General features: G+C 42.5%; 1 protein-coding gene across 8 annotated transcripts in view; it reads right to left on the bottom strand.

The window, feature by feature from the left end:
- TTC6 (tetratricopeptide repeat domain 6) overlaps positions 1-23,983 on the bottom strand; it is a 153,219-nt gene that overhangs the window by 27,286 nt on the left and 101,950 nt on the right. For all 8 annotated transcript variants that reach the window (XM_050953842.1, XM_050953843.1, XM_050953838.1 and 5 more), the window contains 7 exons: positions 20,043-20,212; positions 18,622-18,742; positions 15,701-15,851; positions 14,859-14,941; positions 12,743-12,819; positions 11,039-11,199; positions 813-947 (listed from right to left, as the gene is read on the bottom strand). In XM_050953842.1, the coding sequence (XP_050809799.1) occupies positions 813-947; positions 11,039-11,199; positions 12,743-12,819; positions 14,859-14,941; positions 15,701-15,851; positions 18,622-18,742; positions 20,043-20,212 (898 nt within the window). The remainder of the gene's footprint in view (positions 1-812; positions 948-11,038; positions 11,200-12,742; positions 12,820-14,858; positions 14,942-15,700; positions 15,852-18,621; positions 18,743-20,042; positions 20,213-23,983) is intronic.

The following is a 23,983-nucleotide window of genomic DNA, read 5'->3' as shown; positions in this document are numbered from 1 at the left end:
ACATGTGCATAAATGTTTGCAGGACTAGGCTCTAAAAATAGAATACAGGAAAGAACGGTGAAAAGAGATGCAACAATAATCAAAAAGGCACTCTTAAAAAGATTTTCTAACGTCAATTTTGCAATGCTTCAAAATTAGGGGAAGGCTATGGTTTATAAGCTTTCTGAAGCTGGCATTACTAATATATAAAATGGATCCTACTCATATAAGGCCTGATCCAAAGCCCACCGAAGGAGTCCCATTGTTTGCAATAGACTTCGAATATGACTGTTAATGAACAAGCCTGTAACTGTAGTTAAAAACATAGAAAGAACAAAAAAGCCCTTTAATATTAAAATGCACCTAGAAAAATGTATTAAATTACATAACAAAAAATACCTAGTTAAAAAAAAAGATTTATATCATGTGTAAAATAAATGCCAAAAACTGAACTAGTTTAGGATTGGTTGGCTGGGGGATTTTTTTAACCTCTGTAATAGTACAGCAATTAGATAACTAAGATGCTATCCACAGCATGGCGTACTTTGCTTATAACAACAATAGTGAGCACATTAATGTACAGATAAGATATTCATGTTGATTTCACCACCATTAGAAACACAGTAAAAGGTATGCATAACTAATTAAACATGGTAATACTGGTATGGAAAAAAATTGTTCGCACATTTGCAAGAAGGTCTGATAACAACTAAAGAGTAAAAATATGTAAAAAATAGTGGAAAGTAACCTTTAAAATATTTAAAATGTTTAGTCAATTTTTTTCCAGCTCTTAAAGCCACAACGCTAATATGTTCTAAATAATAAATACATACCTGTAATAAACTGACTTGCTCCATATAGCACAGGCCCAAGAAATAATAAATTTCTGCAGCCTCAAATGTATTAGGCAAGGTTTTTGCAGAAGAAGTCAGCATCTTTAATGCTTGTTGAAAACTTTCCACAGCATCCTGTAATAACAAAGGATATTATTCCAATATTTGTAAAACAGTTAGTAAAAAAAAAAAAAATCTGTGAGTTTTAAAAGCAACATACATAGAATTTTTTAAATCGGCTTGTGCCCTTTTCGCTTCTTTATTATATATAAAAGAGGCCTGGAAGGTACTTCTGTTTTTTTAGCCTTATACATTTAAGAAATGTGAAGGTTGATCTTTCTTGGTTTTGCTGGATGTTCTGAATTACTCTAATTGAAGGTGCGGGCATGATTAAGTACAACTTGTTTTCAAAATGTTCATTAGTCATTGGTTTAAATAAGTGTTAACAAAAACAAAAAGTAGAACTTTAAGCAGTCTGACTAATAATCTCTTCCTGTTGCAGTTGCTTGTCAACTTTCAGCCTCTTGACTCTTTTGGAGGACTCTATCTTGGGAAGCAGCAACTCTGAAAAAGATTTGGAAATCATGGTGCATGATCAGATGAACATGAGTTCCCAATGTGACTCCCATAGCCAAGAGGGCTAATGAGTTCTTGGATACATAAACGACAATCTCAAGTAGGAGTAAAAAGGTTATTTTATCTTTGTATTTGGCATTGGTGCAACTGCTGCTGAAATACTGTGTCCAGTTCTGGTGTTCACAATTCAAGAAGGATGTTAACAGGGTTCAGAGAAGAACCACAAGAATGATTAAAGGATTAGAAAACGTGCTTTAAAGTGATAGACTCAAGGAGCTCCATAAATTTAGCTTAATAAAGAGAAGGCAAAAGGGGTGACTCAATCACAGTCTATTAGGACCTACATGGAGAAGAAATATTTGATAATGAGCTCTTCGATCTAGCAGACAAAGGTATAACAAGAGCCAATGGCTGGAAGCTGATGCTAGCCAAGTAATATTTTAACAGTGAGGATAATTAACCATTGGAACAATTTACCGAAGGTCATGGTTGGTTCTCCATCACTGGCAATTTTTAAAATCAAGATTGGATTTTTTTAATATATATACTAGTTCAATAGGCATTATAGACTCATAGACTCTAGGACTGGAAGGGACCTCGAGAGGTCATCGAGTCCAGTCCCCTGCCCTCCTTTGAGGGAGTTCTATGGCCAGTGTAGTACAGAGGTCAGAGTAGATGATCACAATGGTCTTGTAGTGGGGCGACTGCCCCACTCCTGCAGAACAGGGGTTAAAAGCAGCCAAGCTAGGCTGATTGGGGAAGCAGCCACAACTGTGGCCATTTCAATTAGGACCCAGCTGGCCCTGATAAGAGGGCTGTAGGACAGAAGCTGGAGGAGTCTCTCTCCAGCCTTGGAGGGAGAAGGACCTGGCTGCCTGGGAGCTCAGGGTACAAGGACCAGAGCAGGGCTGGGGAAAGATAAGAGGAGCTGGGGAGCTCCAGCCTGGCAACTCCCCAGGCTGCAGGCCTTGGGAAAAGGCCAAAACAGGTTCTGGGGTTGCAGAGGCTGCAGCCCGGGCTTAGGCAGAGGTCCGAACCCCTTGCCAATGATGAGTGGCCATTACAGACTGCAGTCTGCCCCAGTGAATGGGGGCTAGATGGTGACTGGCAGTAGCCACTGAGGCAAGGTGGGTAAGAGGGTTGGGGGCTCCCCTGGGAGGGGAGACCCAGAGCATGGTGGGGTATCGCTGGGGCAGAATCCCAAAGTAAGGGGCACCATGGTCCGGGAGGGACACGGGGGGCCTGAGGCAAGCGAGACATCGACCAGCAGAGGCCACACCGAGTGCTGGATGAGCTAATTCCCAAGAAGACCAGCGGGAGGCGCTGCGCCGGTGAATCGTCGCTTCGCTACAGGTCCCTTCTGACCTTGGAATCTATTAATCTTTGATGTCATAACTTAACTAATGCTCCGGTCAACGGAGAATCTTCCAGTGAGACATCACCTGCATTTCTAAAGCAAACAAGCAAAACAAGCAACTTTAAAAAGCCAAACCTTTTAGGCCTTCTTTATATATCAGGCAGAGGCAAACACCCCAATGTGTCCCTCTCTTGTCAGGTCACATTTTAAATATTTGCTTTTGGGTTTTCTGTGCGAACAATGATAAACTATGTATAATATGTAATTTATACCCATGAAACATCTCAGTTATAATACAATGGTTAAGGGCTAATCTCACAAATACATGGAGGTAATTTCACTCAAGTGAGTAATCTCACTCAATAAAGCTACTCACATACATGTGTGATGAATGTCGAGCTATTCTGTAATAATTTATGAATACTGTATGTTGACTTAGATATTGAAATGTTTACTGTCTGAAAATGTTGGTTTAATTTAATGGGGGGCTACAAGGAGAAACAAACAGGAAATTAAAGAACGGTACGAGATAAGCCAACTCTCAGAAAACACTTGAAAGTTACTAAGGGACAGTGACATAGCCACTGGTTTGGAAGACTGGCTCTATCTCCTGCTGAGCATACAGACTGGTTTGGTCCAGAAGGCAGGGCCAGAGCCTAGGTACTCAGAAGAACAAAAAGAGATATAGCAGTTTTAAAAGAAAGACTTTCTCAAGAGAGTGAAGGAGTTGTCTGGAGGAACCAGACTGAGGAACCAGATCATCAGGGGAGGGTAAGACAAGGTGGGTGAGGTAATATCTTTTACTGGAGCAACTTCTGTTGGTGAAAGAGACAGCTTTCAAGCTTATACAGAGCTCTTATTCAGGTCTGGGAAACTAATCTACACACTACAGTTTATGTTGGTATAAGTTATGTTACTCAGGGACGTCAATAAGCCACCCCCTGAGCAACGTAAGTTACGCTGACCTAAGCGCCAGAGCTTCTCCCGCCAACATAACTACTGCCACTCATGGGGCTGGAGTGATTAAGTTGATGGGAGACCTCTCTCCTGTCAGCTTAGAGTGTCTGCACTAACAGCGCTACAGTGGCCACCGTAAGCTCTGCAGTGCAGCCATAGCCTAATTCAAAGCGTCACTGCTAAATATAAGGATTGAATAGATTGGTTAGCATAAGTAATTAACACATATTTCATGGACCATTCAAGGTGAAGTAGCCTCCAGTCATAGTAAGGAAAGGAGGGGGAGAAAATGCAGCTGAGGGCAGTTGTTAGTGGGTTTATAGATTGTTGTAATAAACCATAAATCCAGTGTCTCTATTCAGTCCATGATTTTTAGTGACTAGCAAAATTATGAATTTAAGTTTCCTTGCTCAGCTTTTAAAATTGTTGTTTAGGTTTCCTTTGAGGATGAGGGCTGACAGGTCAGATATAGAGTGATCACTTTGTGAAAAGTGTTCATCCAAAGGTGATAGGGTGTTTTTGTCTTCTATTATTTTCCTGTGTGAGTTCTCTCAAGAGTGTAGTGATAGCCTGGTGACACACACATAGCTGCTATTGGAGCATTTAATGCACTGAATGAGGTATACCACATGTGGGGGCTGTTGATCATCATAGCAGTGAGATATGTCTGCAGGTTTTGCAGCTGTTGTTGTGGCAGTGCCTGGTGCTACCTTGAGTTGATGTGTCCTGCTGTGAGGGAAGCTTGCTTCTAATGATGATCTTGGAGAGGTTGAGGGTTGTTTGAATGCCAGAAGGGGTTCAGAAAATATTTATTTTTGAATGGATTCCCATCAAGTATGGGTTGTAGTTGTTTGATGATACCTGGTATGGGTTCCAGTGTGATGTGGAAGGTGACAAGTCAGAGGGGATTTTATTTCTGAACTAAGATCTCTTGGTATAGTTGTGTAGCCTGGTCCATGATGCAATCTACTTCTCTGGTGGAGTGTCCTTGTTTGGTGAAGGCAGCTGTAAGTGCATTAAGGTGTGTATCCTGAACTTTCTCCTTGGAGTAAATTCTGTAAATATCTGAGTGGTAGGACAGACAGCATATAGAGAGTTTGTTGTTTTCATAGAATATCAAGATTGGAAGGGACCTCAGGAGGTCATCTAGTCCAACCCGCTGCTCAAGGCAGGACCAATCCCCAGGCAGATTTTTACCCCTCTTCCCTAAATGGCCCTCTCAAGGATTGAACTCACAACCCTGGGTTTAGCAGGCCAATGCTCAAACCACTTTCTTGCTCTCTCTCTCTATATATATAAATATTTTATTCCTACTGTTAAAATAAACAATACTTTGGTTTTAAGAAGGCTGTTTGGTCACTGTATACCACTGGTCACATGCATTGGAAGGTGCCAGAATTCAGTCAGACCTGATCAGCAAGCATGGTCGATATAAATGGTATGGTAGCCCAGGGACCATTCTAAGGGTATGTCTACACTATGAAATTAGGTCAAATATATAGAAGTAGATTTTTTAGAAATCGATTTTATACAGTTGATTGTGTGTGTCCCCATTCCAAGACCATCGAGACCATTAACTCAGCGGAGTGTGTCCACAGTACTGAGGCTAGCGTCGACTTCCAGAGTGTAGCATTGTGGTAGCTATCCCACAATTCCCACAGTCTCCACCACCCATTGGAATTCTGGGTTGAGCTCCCAATGCCTGATGGGTCAAAAACATTGTCATGGGTGGTTCTGGACACGTCGTCAGCCCCGCCCGCCCATGAAAGCAACAGCAATCGTTTTGAACCTTATTTCCTGGGTTACCCGTGCAGACGCCATACCACAGCAAGCATGGAGCCCGCTCATGGAGATTCAGTCCTGCCTGCAGTCGTACTGCACCATCTTCTGGTGAGCAGCAAGGAGACGACAATGGCTAGCAGTTGTACATCATCATGTTCTGGCAAGCACCCAGGAGATGACAATGGCTAGCAGTCGTACTGCACCGTCTGCTGCCAGCCTAAGATGTATAAGAGAGATGGAGTGGCTCAAAACAGCCGTACTGCACCGTCTGCTGCCAGCCTAAGATGTATAAGAGAGATGGAGTGGCTCAAAACAAGAATTAGACCAGATTTGTTTTGTATTCATTTGCTCCTCCCTCCCTCTGTGAAATCAATGGCCTGCTAAACCCAGGGTTTTGAGTTCAATCCTTGAGGGGGCCATTCTGTGTGACAGTTGATTGTGTTTCTCCTTGATGCAAAGCCACCCCCTTTGTTGACTTTAATTTCCTGTAAGCCAAGTCACTCCTCCCTCCATCAGAGCAATGGCAGACAATGGTTCTGTGCCTTTTTTCAGCGCAGACGCCACAGCATGGCAAGCATGGAGCCCGTTCATATCACCGCCGCAATTATGAGCACTGTAAACACCACATGCATTATCCTGCAGTATATGCAGAACCAGAACCTGCAAAAGCAAAACCCAGCAAGGAGGCGGTGGCAGCACAGTGATGAGAGTGATGAGGACACGGACACAGACTTTTCTCAAAGTACAGGCCCCGGCAATGAGGATATCATGCTGTTAATGGGGCATGTTCATGCCGTGGAATGCCGATTCTGGGCCCGGGAAACAAGCATAGACTGGTGGGACCGCATAGTGTTGCAGGTCTGGGATGACTCCCAGTGGCTGCAAAACTTTCGCCTGCGTAAGGGCACTTTCATGGATCTTTGTGACTTGCTTTCCCCTGCCCTGAAGTGCAAGAATACCAAGATGATAGCAGCCCTCACAGTTAACAAGCAAGTAGCGATAGCCTTGTGGAAGCCTGCAACGCCAGACAGCTACCGGTCACTCAGAAATCAATTTGGAGTGGGCAAATCTACTGTGGGGGCTGCTGTGATCCAAGTACCCAACACAATCAAAGAGCTGCTGATATCAAGGGTAGTGATTCTGGGAAATGTGCAGGTCATAGTGGATGGCTTTGCTGAAATGGGATTCCCTAACTCTGGTGGGGCGATAGATGGAAACCATATCCCTGTCTTGGCACCGGAGCACCAACCCAGTGAGTACATAAATTGAAAGGGGTACTTTTCAATGGTGCTGCAAGCACTGGTGGATCACAAGGGATGTTTCACCAACATCAATGTGGGATGGCTGGGAAAGGTACATGACGCTCGCATCTTCAGGAACTCTGGTCTGTTTCAAAAGCTGCAGCAAGGAACTTTCTTCCCAGACCAGAAAATAACCGTTGGGGATGTTGAAATGCCTATAGTTATCCTTGGGGACCTAGCCTACCCCTTAATGCCATGGCTCATGAAGCTGTACACAGGCAGCCTGGACAGTTGTCAGGAGCTGTTCAGCTATAGACTGAGCAAGTGCAGAATGGTGGTAGAATGTGCATTTGGACGTTTAAAAGCATGCTGGCACAGTTTACTGACTCGGATAGAGGTCACTAAAACCAATATTCCCATTGGTATTACTGCTTGCTGTGCACTCCACAATATCTGTGAGAGTAAGGGGGAGACGTTTATGGCAGGGTGGGAGGTTGAGGCAAATCAGCTGGCCACTGATTATGCGCAGCCAGACACAAGGGTGGTTAGCAGAGTACAGGAGGGTTTGGTGCGCATCAGAGAAGCTTTGAAAACCAGTTTCATGACTGGCCAGGCTACGCTGTGAAAGTTCTGTTTGTTTCTGCTTGATGAACCCACAGCCCCTGGTTCACTCTACTTCCCTGGAAGATAACCACCCTCCCCTCCCCACTTCGATCACCACTTGCAGAAGCAATAAAATAATTGTTGCTTCACATTCATGCATTCTTTATTAATTCATCACATAAATAGGGGGATAACTGCCAAGATAGCTTGGGAGGGGTGGGGGAAGAGGGAAGCACCTGGTGGGGTGTGGGAGGAGGAAAGGACAAGGCCACATTTTACTTCAAAACTTATTGAATGCCAGCCTTCTGTTGCTCGGGCAGTCCTCTGGGGTGGAGTGGTTGGGTGCCCGGAGGCCCCCCAACCATATTCTTGAGCATCTGAATGAAGAGGCTATGGAACTTGGGGAGGAGGGCGGTGGGTTACATAGGGGCTGTAGCAGTGGTCTGTGCTCATGCTGCCTTTCCTGAACCTCAACCATATGCCGAAGCATATCAGTTTGTTCCTCCAGTACCCTCAGCATTGCCTCTTGCCTTCTGTTACCAAGCTGACACCACCTATCATCTTCAGCCCACCACCTGTCCTCGCGTTCATATTGTGCTTTCGTGGACTCTGACATTGTCTGCCTCCACTCATTCTGCTGGGCTCTTTCAATGCAGGAGGACTGCATGAGCTCAGAGAACATTTCATCGCGAGTGCGTTTTTTTTCGCCTTCTACTCTTTGCTAGCCTCTGGGAAGGAGAAGATAGTGTGAGCATTGAAACATTTGCAGCTGGTGGAGGAAAAAAAGGGAAAGTGTTAGTCAAAAAGACACATTTTAGAGAATAATGGGTAGACTCTATTTAAAATGGGTTGGCAATTTAAAAGGAGGGGCTGCGGTTTTCGGGTTAACATGCAGCACAAACCCAACTAACCCCCCCCCCAACCACCACACACACACAGTTCTCTGGGATGATCGCTTCACCTCTCCCCACACCGCGTTGCTAACAGAGGGAAACATTTCTGTTCAGCCACAGGCAAACAGCCCAGCAGGAACGGACACTTCTGAATGCCCCCTTAATAAAATCACCCTATTTCAACCAGGTGACCATGAATGATATTACTCTCCTGAGGATAACACAGAGAGTTAAAGAACAGATGATGTTTAAATGCCAGCAAACACCGGGACCATACGCTGTGTTATGCAGTGAATCCAGACTACGTGCTACTGGCCTGGCATGGTAAAGTGCCCTACCATGGAGGATGGAATAAGGCTGCCCTCCCCAGAAACCTTTTGCAAATGCTTTGGGAGTACATTCAGGAAAGCTTTATAGAGATGTCCCTGGAGGATTTCCGCTCCATCCCCTGACATGTTAACAGACTTTTCCAGTAGCTGTACTGGCCGCGAATGACAGGGCAAATTAATCATTAAACACGCTTGCTTTTAAACCATATATAATATTTACAAAGGTACACTTACCAGAGGTCACTTCTTCACCTGGTGGGTCCAGGAGGCAGCCTTGGGTGGGTTCGGGGGGTACTGACTCCAGATCCAGGGTGAGAAACAGTTCCTGGCTGTCAGGGAAAACAGTTTCTCCACTTGCTTTCTATGAGCTATCTTCCTCGTCCCCAAAACCCACATCCCTGTTGCATGCTACTCCATTGACGGAGTCAAAGCACCAGGTGGGTAGTTGTAGGGCCACCTCCTAGAATGGCATGCAGTTCATCATAGAACCGGCATGTTTGGGGCTCTGACCCAGAGTGGCTGTTTGCCTCTCTGTTTTTTTGGTAGGCTTGCCTCAGCATCTTAAGTTTCACACGGCACTGCTGCAGGTCCCTCTTATAGCCTCTGTCCTTCATGCCCTTAGAGATTTTTTCAAATGTTTGGGCATTTCATCTTTTGGAACGGAGTTCTGATAGCATGGATTCGTCTACTCATACAATGATCCGATCCCGTACCTCCCTTCAGTCCATGCTGGGGCTCTTTTGCGATTCTGGGACTCCATCATGGTCACCTTTGCTGATGAGATCTGCACTCACCTGCAGATTGCCACGCTAGCCAAACAGGAAATGAGATTCAAAAGTTCTTGGGCCTTTTCCTGTCTACCTGACCAGTGCATCTGAGTTGAGAGCGCTGTCCAGAGCGGTCACAATGGAGCACTTTGGGATAGCTTTCGGAGGCCAATACCGTCGAATTGCGACCACGCTATCCCAAATTTGACCTGGCAAGTTCAATTTCAGCGCTAATCCCCTCGTCGGGGGAGGAGTACAGAAATCAATTGTAAGTGCCCTTTAAGTCAAAAAACCGGCTTCGTCATGTGGATAGGTGGGGTTAAATTGATGTAAAGCTGCTAAATATGACCTAAACTCGTAGTGTAGACCAGGGCTAAGAGTGGAAGAATTGCAGAATTCCACTCTGGGAGAGGTAAAGGCACAAGGCTTGACATCTGAGGTAGTGCACTCAGAAAGACCAGAAAGGAGGTAATGGTACAGATAGATCTGCAACCATGACAGCATGTTTTCAGGATCTATCCCTAATGCCTAGAGTACTCTTATGCTGGAAGTTACTAATGGCTACCATCAAGGGGCCGTTGACCCAAAAACTATCACAGCCATGCTAATGAGGGGAAAGATAGCCCAGTGGTTTGAGCATTAGCCTGCTAAACCCAGGGATCTGGAGCAAAAATCTGTCTGGGGATTGTTCCTGCTTTGAGCAGGGGGTTGGACTAGATGACCTCCTAGGTCTCTTCTAACCCTGATATTCTATGATTCTATGAGCTAATCACCTTTTTCTCAGGTGCAATATAAGGAAAAATTAAACTCCTTTTCTGTGGTGAAATAGATGTCATAATGGAGGCTACTGCCTAAGGCACTAGGCTGTATGATGATGTGGTTCAAGGGTTTCTGCCTAGTGGAAACACAGGATAAGTGTTTTGTATGTGCATGTTTGTGCAATACAAGGGAAAGCCAGAGAAGCAGTTATGAGCATGATCCTGAGACGAAGCAGAGGGATGGAGTTTCTTGGACACAGAACCTGCTAGAGAGGCAGACTTGGGAATTTCTGAACAAGGAAACTGCCAGGTACAGTTTGTTTCCAGTGTGTTTGAGGAAACAGGGCTTGCTGTACATTCTTTGTAAATAAACAGGATTACACCAAAAGAAATGCCTGACTTTTATCATCTATTTCTCCTCCTAATGAAAATAACCCTGCAAGGCCATGATTATTGTCTAACTGCTTGGGTCAAAAGAAGCAACAGTATGATATTTCTACTGGTAACATACAATGGGAAGCAAGTACTGTATTCACAAAGTTGAGGGACTAGTTATACAGTAATCACTCTGAAAATTCTTATACATTCATTCTACAAATATGAAGCAACCAAACTTTTGTATTGCCTCTAGCTCAATTAGATATTACAGTATTTGCACACTGCTTTCTTTTTATGTTTTGAAAAAAGCAACATTATTAAATTTAACTGAACTCCAGCCTACATAACTATTTCTTTTAATTAAATTGTACATGGTTTTAAACAACACTGCATAATACTTACTGAAACATTAGTGCAGGAGCATTAAGCGAAAAGAGTGTTACTATTCCCTTTTGTAATTTAAACATTGAAGTGCAGGGAATATTTCATAAAATGAGATATTCTGTAAAGCATCAAGGCTATAGAAACCAAGATATTTTATTGTTTGGCATTTTGCTGTAAATAGTTTAGAAAAAATGTTCTAACCTTGGTTTTCTTGGCTTTCATTTGTATTTTTCCTAGCAGAACAAACATGGAAGGCGCAGGCTGATCTGCAATAACCTCAAGTAAGCACTCTATAGCTTTACTGTGATTTTGACAAAATGACAGAACGAGCGCTTGCTGGACAGGAGAGGTTTTAAAGGATACTGAAAATAAGAAAGACAAACAAATAATGGTCACAATATTATATTATTTCACGCTGCATGTTCTAAATATAAGGTAATTTCATAGGATAAATAAACTTTACATTGTTCAAAAATCCATGAGACTCCAAGGTTGTTTGCCTTAACTGCTATACGAAAACACAAACAATTTTTTAAGAATTGAGTTTTAACCTTTCACATCAAAGCCTGGAGTAAAAAACTTCAACTATAAGCAGCAAAGTTAGGGTCAAATCATGGGCATCTGCAAATTTCCCCTCTCCAAAGAAAGCAAGGAAAAAGACAACCTCAAACAACTACACAGGAATTGCTGAGGCGTCAACTGAACAACAGAATCATCCTCCACTGAGGGCATGGGGCACTTGTTCTGCCACTCTGAGACCACTATTACAACCCACAAGGGTTACTATAGCCATAGTATTTTACCTTACAGGTGTATTATGAAGCTTAATGTTTGTAAAGCCATTTGATATCTCAGTAAGCAAGGTCCTAAGTAAATACAAAGTATAACCACAAATTCCACATAACGTTCTATTACCAATATTTATAAGCAAGGCTGCAAATTTGTCATCGAGGCCTGTGACCTGCAGCGGCTGGTGTGGCTGGCCGGGGGCCACATGAGCAGCTCAGGCAGCCCCTGGGCCAGCCACACTGGTCGCCCCTGGGGAGTCTTGAGCCACCACACCCCTCTCCTCCAGCAGCAGCAGGAGTTTGGGTATGGGACAGGGTTCAGGGCTGGGGGTTAGGGTGAAGGAGGGGGTGAGGGCTCTGGGTGGCGCTTATCTCAGGGGGCTTCCCGGAAGCGGTGACATCCCTCGGTGCCTAGGCAAAGGCATAGCTAGGGATCTCAGCACGCTGCCTCCGCTTGCAGACATCGCTCCTGCAGCTCCCACTGGCCATGGTTCCCAGCTAATGGGAGCTGTGGAGTCGGCGCTCAGGGCAGAAGCAACACGCAGAGCTGCCTGGGCGTGCCTCCATCTAGGAACTAAGGGAGGGGGATGTCACTGCTTCCAGGGAGGCACAGAGCCAGGTAGGGAGCCTGCCAGCCCCACCAACCTTCCTCTTCAGCACCTGCAGGTTTCCTGGGCTGTGCACCACTGCCCGCCCGCCCTCCTCCTCCCCCCCAGCACCAGCAGGGGTCTTGGGCCACCCCTGAGCACCGTGGCACCCCTCCACGAGCAACCCTGGCACCCTTGGGCTGCCCCCACTCTGAGATCTAGTCAGGGCTCTATAGTACTATAGTACAAGACATGGACAGGTCCCGGGCTGTGAATTTTTGTTCACTGTCCATGACTTTTACAAAGATGTTACTAAAACGTAGCCTTATTTTAAACATAAACAGAAGTATAAACTATAGTCAAACTATAAACAGAAACAGCATAAGTAAAGAAATGTAAGTGAAAAAACTGCAAGCAGCATAAGGAAGTGTCATGGTTCCTTACAATAAATTACAGTAGTTAAATCACTCCTTACATTAGGGCTCAGATACTATGGTTAATAAGAACCTAGACAATTAAACTGACTTTACCATCGCCCATTTCTGCTACCTGAAGAATACAGAAGCTTGCAAGTTTATATTCCTTCATCTCAATTAAATATTGTCCCCTGTAACAAAAGAAATTTTTGTTGTATGTAATTTGCTCATTGTAAAACCATTTTTTCAGGCTGAGAATTCTTATTTAAGCAGTATTTTAAAAAGTACAAATAATGCAGGAGTAAGTAAAAGTCTAAAGTTTCTAGTAAAAATCACATCTTCAAAGGAATACAATCCAGGTTTTTCCTCTTGTTCCTTCTGCACATACCTTTTTAAAACACTATCACCAAGAAAATTTAAAAATTTATAGCTATTCAATTGCAAGGCCCACATTTTTTTGTGGGATCCACAGCTAACAGCACACACACTACTAGAACTATGCACATATTGTTAATAATGCTAGTTCTAAAATCAATGTTGTTTTGCCATAGAGTGGTTGTAGGTAAATTCAATCTGATTCTGAAGGCCAAGCTAGGTTTGTTTCTTTCCCGTGCATCACCATTAGTAGTAAATGTACTTGCAAGCCAAATCAGGCCTTCAGAGATACCTGCACAAGCCCACTCTTGCTATTGAGGTAACAGAGGTGGGACTGACTGAAACTTAGTAAACAACTCTTTTGGTGATGAACAAGAAGGACTAACTTTTCGCCCATTCCCTCTTAAGTTTGTTGCAGCTCTATAGTACTGATAAGAGTAAAAAGCAGTAAAAACTTCTTATTGTTCCTAAGGTAAGCAGACAGGACTTGAAATGCACACAAGGAACATTGATTAAGACTACATTTTTATATATTTACTATTTAGAGTACAGCCTCACTTTAAGTCCTTAATGTGAGTTTTAATTGATGCATAGATCAGTGAATGGGCCTTTTTCACTGAGATGACAATGAGATGTCCTCACTTTTTAAACATTTCCTACAGTGTATTTGGCTCCCCTCAGATGAAAACTGGCATATCTGTTTGACTTAGTAAGGGCTGGTACCTTTCACTAATTTGTGAGGAGTGGAGTGAAGGAATTAGTTCATGATTAAAAATGTATTTTATGCATACATTAGGAACCATATGGATTCATTAGTCAATATGTCAGTTTTCACAGAGCTTTGGAACTCCACACCAGCCAAAGGAGAGTTTCTCAAACTGCACCTGCCTGCAGTGACAGGCAGGATTTACATATGCCAAATGGTGCACTGGTTCTAGACAAGCCATAAGAAGCTTGAATGAAAACTACCAACTATGCAGAAAATACTAAAGACATTCATGAACAGTCTGGGAAGCTCATATTTGGCTTTTGAGACCAAATAAAGACCAGAAAAGGAAAAAAGAGCAAATGGTGGTAGAACCCTGAGATTCTCGGAGCATATAAAAAAGACTATGAGAGGGAAGATCTTTACCAAAATTATTTTCTGTGAAGAGAGAAACAGATTTACAGAGAAAATGACTAAAGCGACACAGAAATGGAGCTTTTAGGCTAAGCTGAAGAGAACAGCTAAATATCAGGTTTGAAATATTTACTCTCTAGGTTCATAGGTTCTGTTCATAGGAACTTACAGGTTCAAGCCTAGGGGAAAGGCTGGACTCAGCACTTCACTCAGCACTTCAGAGCTGCAACAAACTTAAGAGGGAATAGGAGAAAAGTTAGTCCTCCCTGTTTATCATCAAAAGAGTGGTTTACTAAGTTTCAGTCAGTCCCACCTCTGTTACCTCAATAGCAAGAGTGGAGTTGTGCAGGTCATTTCTTCAGATAGGACACTGAAATATTTATCCACTCTGAATGGACAGTTAAATTATTTAGAAGAGTACAGGTGTGCTCTGTTGTCACTATTCATATTCACCCTCACCCTCCCCATACCTTGCATCTGAAACTTTGTCATGCAGCATCCTGTATATCATGCTGGATCCTTCTCTCCATCCCAGAGGTAACACCAGTGAGGTGCTATTACATGGATATAATTTGCAAAGGATGAAAAGTGCTATTAAAATATTATTACCTCTAATTATTATCATTAACTAGGCTTGTTCAGTAGATGTGTTAATATAGTCGATGTTTTTACTGTGTTTCAAACAACAGTTGTAAAGTGGAATACTTGTTAAGTTCTAAATGATAATTTTCCTACCTTATTATGTATAAATAGGATTCAGTTGGATAAAGATGAATGGCTCGATTTATATCTCTTAATGCACGCTGTAAATTGTGCACCTGTTATTTACAAAAAAAATTCAGTTACTCATACATACTCTTTAATCACTTTTTCTACCCCATTGAGTGTATTCTTCCCTACAAGAGATTTCTTTGTAATAAAATATGTAAATTAATGGCTATACTGTCTTTTTCTTTAAGTTTTAAATAATAGTAGAATACATAGAGTGACTTGCACATACATTTTAAAACAAAGTATTTGCTACTCAGCTTCTGCTTTACTTATATACCAATACCCAATTTCAGGATTTTCTATTTTCCCTACATCTAATGGTGACACTAAAACAAATGCCTAAAACAGCACAGAGATCCTTAATCCTGACAAAAGATACAAATATGCAAACTTCCTAAACGGCTTTTACAATATTTTACAAAAGCTTATCTATTAATCTTATCTCTTACTACTATTATTTTATCTATTCCACTTTTTGAGGATTGACTGATGGCAAGGTAAGGCCCTAAAAAACCCATAGAGCTCTAAATATTCAGCTCATGGAGGAAGGCTTTACAACTACAGTTACTACAGATAGGATCATCTGTTATTGCCTTTGATCCCAACCCTGCAAAGATTTACATATGTGCTTTTTATGCATTGCACATACCATAGAAATCAATATGGGTACTTATTGTCCAAAAAGTTAAGCATGTATGTAAATCTTTGAAGGACCAGGGCATAAGTATCTATTAAAATGTTTTTCATAGCAACTCTAAAATGTAAAAGTAGTGTTACAATATTTAAGACCAAAAAGAATAAAATACCTGATGATATGCTTGAGCTCTACATAAATAAACTCTAACGTTTGTGGGACCAACTTCAATGGCTTTAGAGAACTGTCGAATAGCTTCATAGTAATGATCCAGATGCAACAGTAATATCAAACCAATATTTATGTAAGCCAAGGCAATACCACTAAAAAAGAATAAAGATTATCTTATTTTTCATTTTGTCATACAATATGAAACACTTTGTTATATACATTAATGTCCAATACAACATGTTTCATCTAATTACTATAGTATTACAAAAACACATCTGTAAGCAGTCAAAAGGTAGGCTTTGAGTTACACCTATTTGCTTGCATAACACACATCAAATGCATTACTAATTCCCTTCTTAATTCCTTTGAACACTGGTAGCTGTATATATGCATGATTAGTGACTTCTCCAAAATACGGACTGTACCTTTTTTGGTGGATGTTTATTAGAAGGATGAGATATGCAAGTCCAGTTTCATCAGCATTCCCCTGACTTCCTCCTAGATCCCTGTCTGTCTGGTTTCAAGGCTGAATTTAGTACAGAGGGATCATTAGTTTCTTTGGTTGTTGATTTTTTGCCACCACATCTCCATTCTGATGTTATTCTATCAGCTGCCTTTGATGCTATAGACCATGAAGTGCCACTGCACCGCCTGGGGTATATGAAGGGGTTGACTCACCACAGGCACCACCTTGTGGCTGAGCATGGGATAGCAGCTCACTCCCCACAGAGCGTCTCCTGCCAATGGCTGCTCCGCCTTTGTGGTGGCCTGCCTCTTCCGGTGACTTGGCCCTCCAGTCAGGTCACTTCAAAGTAGGGTGACCAGACGCAGGTGTGAAAAATCACGACAGGGGGTGGGGGTAATAGGAGATGGGTTATTCTGGTGAATGGAACCAGGGAGCTTTCCTTGGCAAAGTTGATGAAGCCATGCTCCTGGAGGAGATGCAACATCCAAGATGTGACACAGTGCATTGCTAATTGCAATGGAGCTCTGATCAGAATGTCATCCAGGAAAGGGTATAGGTGGGTCTATCACCTGAGAATGGCTACTATCACTACAAACATCTTTCATAAAAAAAATCGGGGGAGCCAAGGACAGGCTGAATGGAAGTGTTCAGTACATTTCTTGCCATAAGCAAACCTCAGAAATATGAGGAGACATGATCTGATGGAGATATGCATCCGTTAGATCTACTGACATCAAGAAGTCCCACTGAGACAGGGATGACATCACAGAGGCCAGTGTCTCCATCTAAATGTTATATAGCCTGAAGTGACTCTTGTTAATATCTTATCAGGCTTGTTCCATTCATCACTAATCGCTTCTCTGAAGGAGTGTCCTGCCTGAAGGGAGAAACTTACTCAGGCTTACTCACAGGAGCCTGCTCAGGTTGCATTTGAAGCCTGGAAACAATCTGATTGCACATAGTTTGACATTTCTTGCGGGTGGGGGGAAATCTTTCCTGCATTTTTCATCCTGTTTCAATTCAGAGTCAGACAGCTTACCTTCCTTGGTGGAGGATGAGGAGGAAGAGGAGACAGAGGACTCATACTTCCTGACCTTCTGGGCTTTTTCTTTCCCTTTTGTTCCTTTTTAATTTTTTTTTAACCTTTTTTGTGTGCTTTGGGATTATAGAAGCCCCGCTGCAGCTCTGATGAGGCCTTTTGCTGTTTGCCTTCCTTAGTGCCTGGAGCCCCTTCAAGAGGTCAGTCTCAGAAGCCTCCCTACTGTGTCCAACCCCCCGGGTGGGGGAAACTCCTCAGTCAGAGCCTTCTAGGTCATCTTGGGAGGGAGGGAGGCTGATTAGAAGGCCAGTTTCTTTCCTCAGGGTGCTTGGGATCCACTTTACAACTTGGGGGATCTATGGACCCACAGACTCCTCTCTTTGTTGTGCTGGAGTCCCTGGGGACTTACCCCCTTTGTTGAGTGGTCTGGGTCCTCCTTGCTTTTAGAGCTTCTTCCTGCTCTGCACTAGGGTTCCTGGTCCATTTTCGTGCAATGGAGTCATGGCTGCCTTGATGAGTTGGGGACCCTACCTGCCTGTCTGACTCGTAGCCATGAATCCTAACAGAGATAGGGACTGAAGGCTGGGTGCAGGCTGGACACCACTCACCCTGGAGCCTGCCTTACAAACAGAGCACTGTTTGGATTTAACCCTGTGCTTTCTTAGCTGTTCGCCAGCCTGCAAGGGACAGAGGAGTCAGCACTGAGAAACTGAAGTGGAGGCTCAGAAAGGATTAAACCCCTCAGGGGTTAACTGACCTAGGGAGGCGGAGGAATGTTGGAGAGGGAGAATGCTGTCATCACTGCCCAAAAGCTGGGCAGAAACAGCTCAAATTGCAAGGTAAGAGCAGGAGCAACAGAAACTGCCACTGTCTGATGGCATGGAGCCAGAGACTCTGATAGCAAGTAGGAGCAGAGGGATGTGGAGCCAAAACATTGCTCTTTCTCTGTGAAGTTGCAGACAGAGGTGAGCAGCTCAGATGTCCAGAACTGTGGGAGATGGTGGGCTGCAGAAAATACGTATAGTTTTCCAACAAATAAGAGGAAGGATAATATTGTGCTTAAGGAACTACACTGGGATGTAGCAGACCCTATTTCATTTCCAGCTGTGGCACAGCATTCTCTTGTGATCTCTGGCAAGTCAATGAGGGTGGAATTTTCGAAAAGTGCCCTTAAGTCACTTAGATATTTTTGAAAATCCTACTCAATCTCTCTGTTGCTCAGTTCCCTATCTCTAACACAGGGATAATAATGCTTTCCTGTTTCATAAAGGATAAATTCATAAATGTTTGTAAGTCTACACTGATGGGGGTCATAGCAGTACTTAGACAGACAGACATAGATGGATGGATATGAACATAAGTTTTCCCCCTTAGCTAATTCAAAGTGGTATACAATCTATATTAGAAAACCAATCACCTGTCCAGAGCCAGTACATTTTCAAAGTCACAGATTGCTAGTGACCATTGACATTGTTCTGTGTATAAGATCCCACGGTGAATGAAAGAACTGAGATTTTCAAAAGAGTCATTGAGGAGCACTGAGGGAAAAAGAATACATTTTAATTGTAACTTTTCGATATTCACATCTAAATTTTAGTTGTTTATTATATAGCTTATCTGCATATTACTTTTATTCTAGCTTTCTTAGTGTTATATTTAATATCATAAGTGAAGTATAAACTAACTGGTGGGACCACCATGCAAAGAAACCAGTTTATATACCATGGAAAATGTTATGTATAAAATGGAGCAAGTACATACAAGTATACAATTATAATTCTTAATTACTTCTACTCTCAAATGATTAAAATAAAACAAAGGGGGAATTTGGAAAGAGTGGGAAATAACTGAAAATGGCTAACAGCCAATATCCAATGCTAACACTAAATTAATACAAATTAAAAGAGACAAAGTCATCAGAAAGTGCGGCGTGAATACAGCATCCCTGACCATCTTGGTTTACAGCCATTGATTGACCTATCCTCCAGGAACTTTTCTAATACTTTTTTGAACCCAGTTATGCTTTTGGCCTTCACAACAACCCCTGGCAATAAGTTCCACAGGTTGACTGTGCACTGTATGAAGATGTACTTCTTTATGTTTGTTTTAAACCTCCTGCTATTAATTTCATTGTGACCCCTAGTTCTTGTGTTATGTGAAGGAGTAAATAATACTTCCCTATTCTCTTTCTCCATACCATTCAAGATTTTATAAATCTCTATAATGTCGCTCCTCTAGTCATCCCTGAAGCAGTTCCATACCCCTAATCATTTTCGTTGCCCTTCTCAGTATTTTTTCCAATTCTAATATCTTTTTTGAGATGGGGCAACCAGAGCTTCACACAGTATTCAAGGTGTGGGTGTACCATGGATTTACATAGTGGCAGTATGATATTTTCTGTCTTATTATCTATCCCTTTCCTAATGGTTCCTAACATTTTTAACCTTTTTTTTGACTGCCACTTCACATTGAGCAGATATTTTCAGAGAACTATCCACAATAGCGTCAAGAACTTTCTTGAGTGGTAATGGTTAAATTTAGACCCCATCATTTTGTATGATTTCTTGGGATTATTTTTCCCATATGTGTTACTTTGCACTTATCAACAGTGAATTTCATCTGCCATTTTCTTGCCCAGTCACCCAGTTTTGTGAGGTGCCTTTGTAACTCTCTGCAGTTAGCTTTGGACTTAACTATTTTGACTAATTTTGTATCGTCTGCAAATTTTGCCACTTCACTGTTGATCCACTTTTACAGCTCATTTATGAATATGTTGAACAGCACTGGCACCAGTACAGAACTTCTCTCCCTTTCAGTATTGACACTAGGAAATAATACCAGAAACACTGAAGTCCTGCAGAGCTTTCTTTGGATCAATCTTTCGCAGTATGCAACCTCTGCAATAGAATGCTAACCAATTAGAAGGGTCTAGATGAACTGCAGCAGATAAGTCTTCCATTGCATTTTCATACTGCTGTCTTTTAGCGTATGTTCTTCCTCGATATATCCTAGTACAGAGAAAATATTTTTTTAATTTACAATTTTCCATACAAAAATTATACTTACAGAATGAAGCCATATGAAGCTATCTACAATATGAATATTTGGATCATCTCAGCATTAATAGTACTTAATTTGTTTCTTTGCTGCATAGTCTTAAAGTAATTATCTAAAGAAAAAGTCAAAGGTTAGAATAAGAGTTAATGGTAGTTTTAGTGGTATTAAGAGTTTAATTTCTTTTGTCAGAAGTATTTTCTTTCTTTTTTGTTTAAATCAGCAGTGACAAAACAACTCTGAAAGGTTCAAATCCTGCCTATGGATTCATATGGGCAGACTACTGCACCAGCACAAAGCCCCACTGAAGTCGATGGGGCTCTGCATAATGGACCCTTGCACCTGCATGGAGCTTCACAGACTCGAATGGGGCTCTGTGTGAATGCAGCTGAACACATGTGCAGAGCAATTTGCAGGATCAGACCCATACAGACTTACTCAGTTCACACTGATTTAAAAGAAAAGAAATGGAGCTCTGCTTACTACCACTAAAACTGCCTATAAACATTTATGGTCATTCAATCTTTCCTTCAGGTAATGCAGTTTACAGAATTGGTACCCATCGATGCCTCTTAATTTCACAATATTACTACCTTAATTTCAATTAACTAGCAACATACTTAAGTAAACTGCAGGCTCAGATGAAACAGAGCTGACTGGAAAGCCCTGCAGTTAAGATTCTTTCTGGGAAGTTCTCCATTGCTATGTCATCCAGCAGGACTTATGCTGCATTCCATAAAACATAATAATAGTACTTTACTTCTATTCAAAAAGGTCACTTAAAATATGTATTAACCCTGACCTATTAAAAAGACACACAGATTAAGACTGTGTTCCTTTAAAGATTTAATCATGTGTTTAACTTTACGTATATACAGTGAGTTGTCCCACTGAAGTCAATTGGACTAGCCATAGGGCTAAATTCTCATCTGCCTCTGAACTTCAGGGGCAGGGGGAGGATTACAAGGATCTTGTAGCTCTTTATCCTGCACAGTCTTACTCCACAGTAAGTTCGAGTTGCTGAAGAGCAACTGTAACTTAAATCAGTGTCATAAGGTCTCACAGTGAACATATGCCAAAGGAGTATTGGGTGTAGGGGAACTCTGCTCTACCATGTCCCCTATGCTGGGGGATGGGGAGTGGCTGGTGCAGGAGGCAGCTATGCCACTTCCACCACTGGAGAACTCCCCTCTGCAGGTGGAGAATTCTCTGCTAGATATTTCTTGCAAGCATATATCCACTTTGGAGAGTCCGCTCCACAGTGTGATTGGTACCTAAAACAGAGGGCAAACTCTACCTTGGCAAAAACATAGGGCTTATTCCTTAATCCACACAACTCAAACCTCAAATACCACTACAACTTAAAAACAAAGAAAAAACTTAATTCAGGTTTTGATGCTTCATATAAAGAAATACTAAAGAACTAAGACCTTAATTCAGCAAAAGCACTAACACTGGAATTTTCAAGGTAACTTATGGGAATTAGGTACACAACTAAACTGAAAGTACATCCTTAACTTTAACCAGGTGTTTAAATCCATCCCTATTCAGCACTTCAGCAGTTGGTTAAATCCAGCTGACTCTGTAGTAACCTCTTCAACTGGATTTAAGCAGATGCTTATGTGCTTTACTGAATCAGGATTCAAAGTCCATCAAATCTACGGACACACTCCCTAAGGAACATCTTAGCCTAGAAGACTTACTTTTCAACTTCTATGACAAATCTCTTTGGAAACTAAATTATTTTTATTATTTAATGCATATTTGTCAATCCTATATTATTATTTGAATTACTGTAAGACCTAGGAGCCACAGTCATGGACCAGGACCCACTGTGGAAAGCACTGTACAAACATGAAACAAAAAAACAGTCCCTGCTCCATTGAGTTTACAGTCTAAGATAAAAGACAACAGATGGATACAGATAGATGATGGAGTACAAGGAAACAATGAGACAATATGGTCAGCATGGTAGGCTATGGTCTCAGCACACTAGCAGTCAAACCATCGTCTATGTTTTCATATGTCTCATGGCAAAGGAGAGAGTTAAGGAGGGTGTTGAAGGAGGATCATGAGGTTTTTTGTGAATGTTTACAGCGAGCTTGTTTCAGGCATGAGAGGCAGCATGGGCAAAAGCACAAATGTGCTTATTTGCAAATTTAACAAGTGGGCAATAGAGGTTAACTTCATGGGTCAATCAGAGGTGAGAGTAGATATTTAGATACTGACTGAGTAATGACAGGTAGGGTGGGGATAGCTCACTAAAGATCTTGACAGTGAAGACAAGAAGCTTCTGTTTGAAACAATAAAGAGGGAGGTAGTGAATGAATTCAAAGAGGGGGGACATAATAAAGTGATGGGCTTGGAAAATGATTTTCCCAGGAGTATTCTATCCCATAGTTCCAGCAGTCTCCCCCACTCATTGGAATTCTGGGTTGAGATCCCAATACCTTATGGGGCAAAAACTATTGTCACGGGTGGTTCTGGGTACATGTCATCAGGCCGCCCTCTCCCTCCCTCCGTCCTTCTGTGAAAGCAACGGCAGACAATAGTTTCACACCTTTTTTCCTAGGTTACCTCTGCAGACACCATATCACGGCAAGCATGGAGCCCGCTCAGCTGACTGTCACCATATGTCTCCTGGGTGCTGTCAGACATGGGACTGCATTGCTACACAGCAGAAGCTCATTGCCTTTTGGCAGCAGATGGTGCATTACGCCTGGTAGTCATCATCATCATACTCCTGGGTGCTCTTTTAGCCAACCTCGGTGAGGTCGGTCAGGGCACCTGGGCAGACATGGGAGTGACTCAGCCAGGTCATTCCCATCTTCTGCCGAGCACCCAGGAGATGATGATGGCTAGCAGATGTAATGCAGCATCTTCTGCTGAGCACCACGAGATGACGATGGCAAGCAGTTATACTGCACCGCCTGCTGCCAGCCTAAGATGTATCAGATAGATGGAGTGGATCAAAACAAGAATTCAACCAGATTTGTTTTGTATTCATTTGCTCCTCACTCCCTCTATGAAATCAACTGCCTGCTAAACCTAGGGTTTTGAGTTCAATCCTTCAAGGGGCCATTCTGTGTGACAGTTGTTTGTGCTTCTCCTTGATGCAAAGCCACCCCCTTTGTTGATTTTAATTCCCTGTAAGCCATGTCGTCAGTCACCCCTCCCTCTGTCAGAGCAACGGCAGACAATCATTTCGCGCCTTTTTTCAGTGCAGATGCCATACCACAGCAAGCATGGAGCGCACTCATCTCAACGCAGCAGTCATGAACATTGTAAACACCTCACACATTATCATGCAGTTTATGCAGAACCAGAACCTGAAAAACAAGGCGAGGAGGAGGCGACAGCAGCACAGTGATGAGAGTGATGAGGACATGGACACAGACTTCTCTCAAAGCGCAGGTCCCCGTGCTTTGGAGATCATGGTGTTAAAGGTTCATGCTGTGGAACGCCGATTCTGGGCCCGGGAAAAAAACACAGACTGGAGGGGCCGCATAGTGTTGCGGGTCTGGGATGATTCCCAGTGGCTGCAAAATTTTTGCATACATAAGGGCACTTTCATGGAACTTTGTGACTTGCTTTCCCCTGCCATGAAGTGCAAGAATACCAAGATGAGAGCAGCCCTCATACTTGAGAAGTGAATGGCGAAAGCCCTGTGGAAGCTTGCAATGCCAGACAGCTACTGGTCAGTGGGAATCAATTTGGAGTGGGCA

Source organism: Gopherus flavomarginatus, chromosome 5 (genome assembly GCF_025201925.1).
Source record: "Gopherus flavomarginatus isolate rGopFla2 chromosome 5, rGopFla2.mat.asm, whole genome shotgun sequence".
Classification (NCBI taxonomy): domain Eukaryota; kingdom Metazoa; phylum Chordata; order Testudines; family Testudinidae; genus Gopherus; species Gopherus flavomarginatus.
Note: the sequence above shows the minus strand (reverse complement) of the source record. Positions and strands in the feature narration are given on the sequence as shown.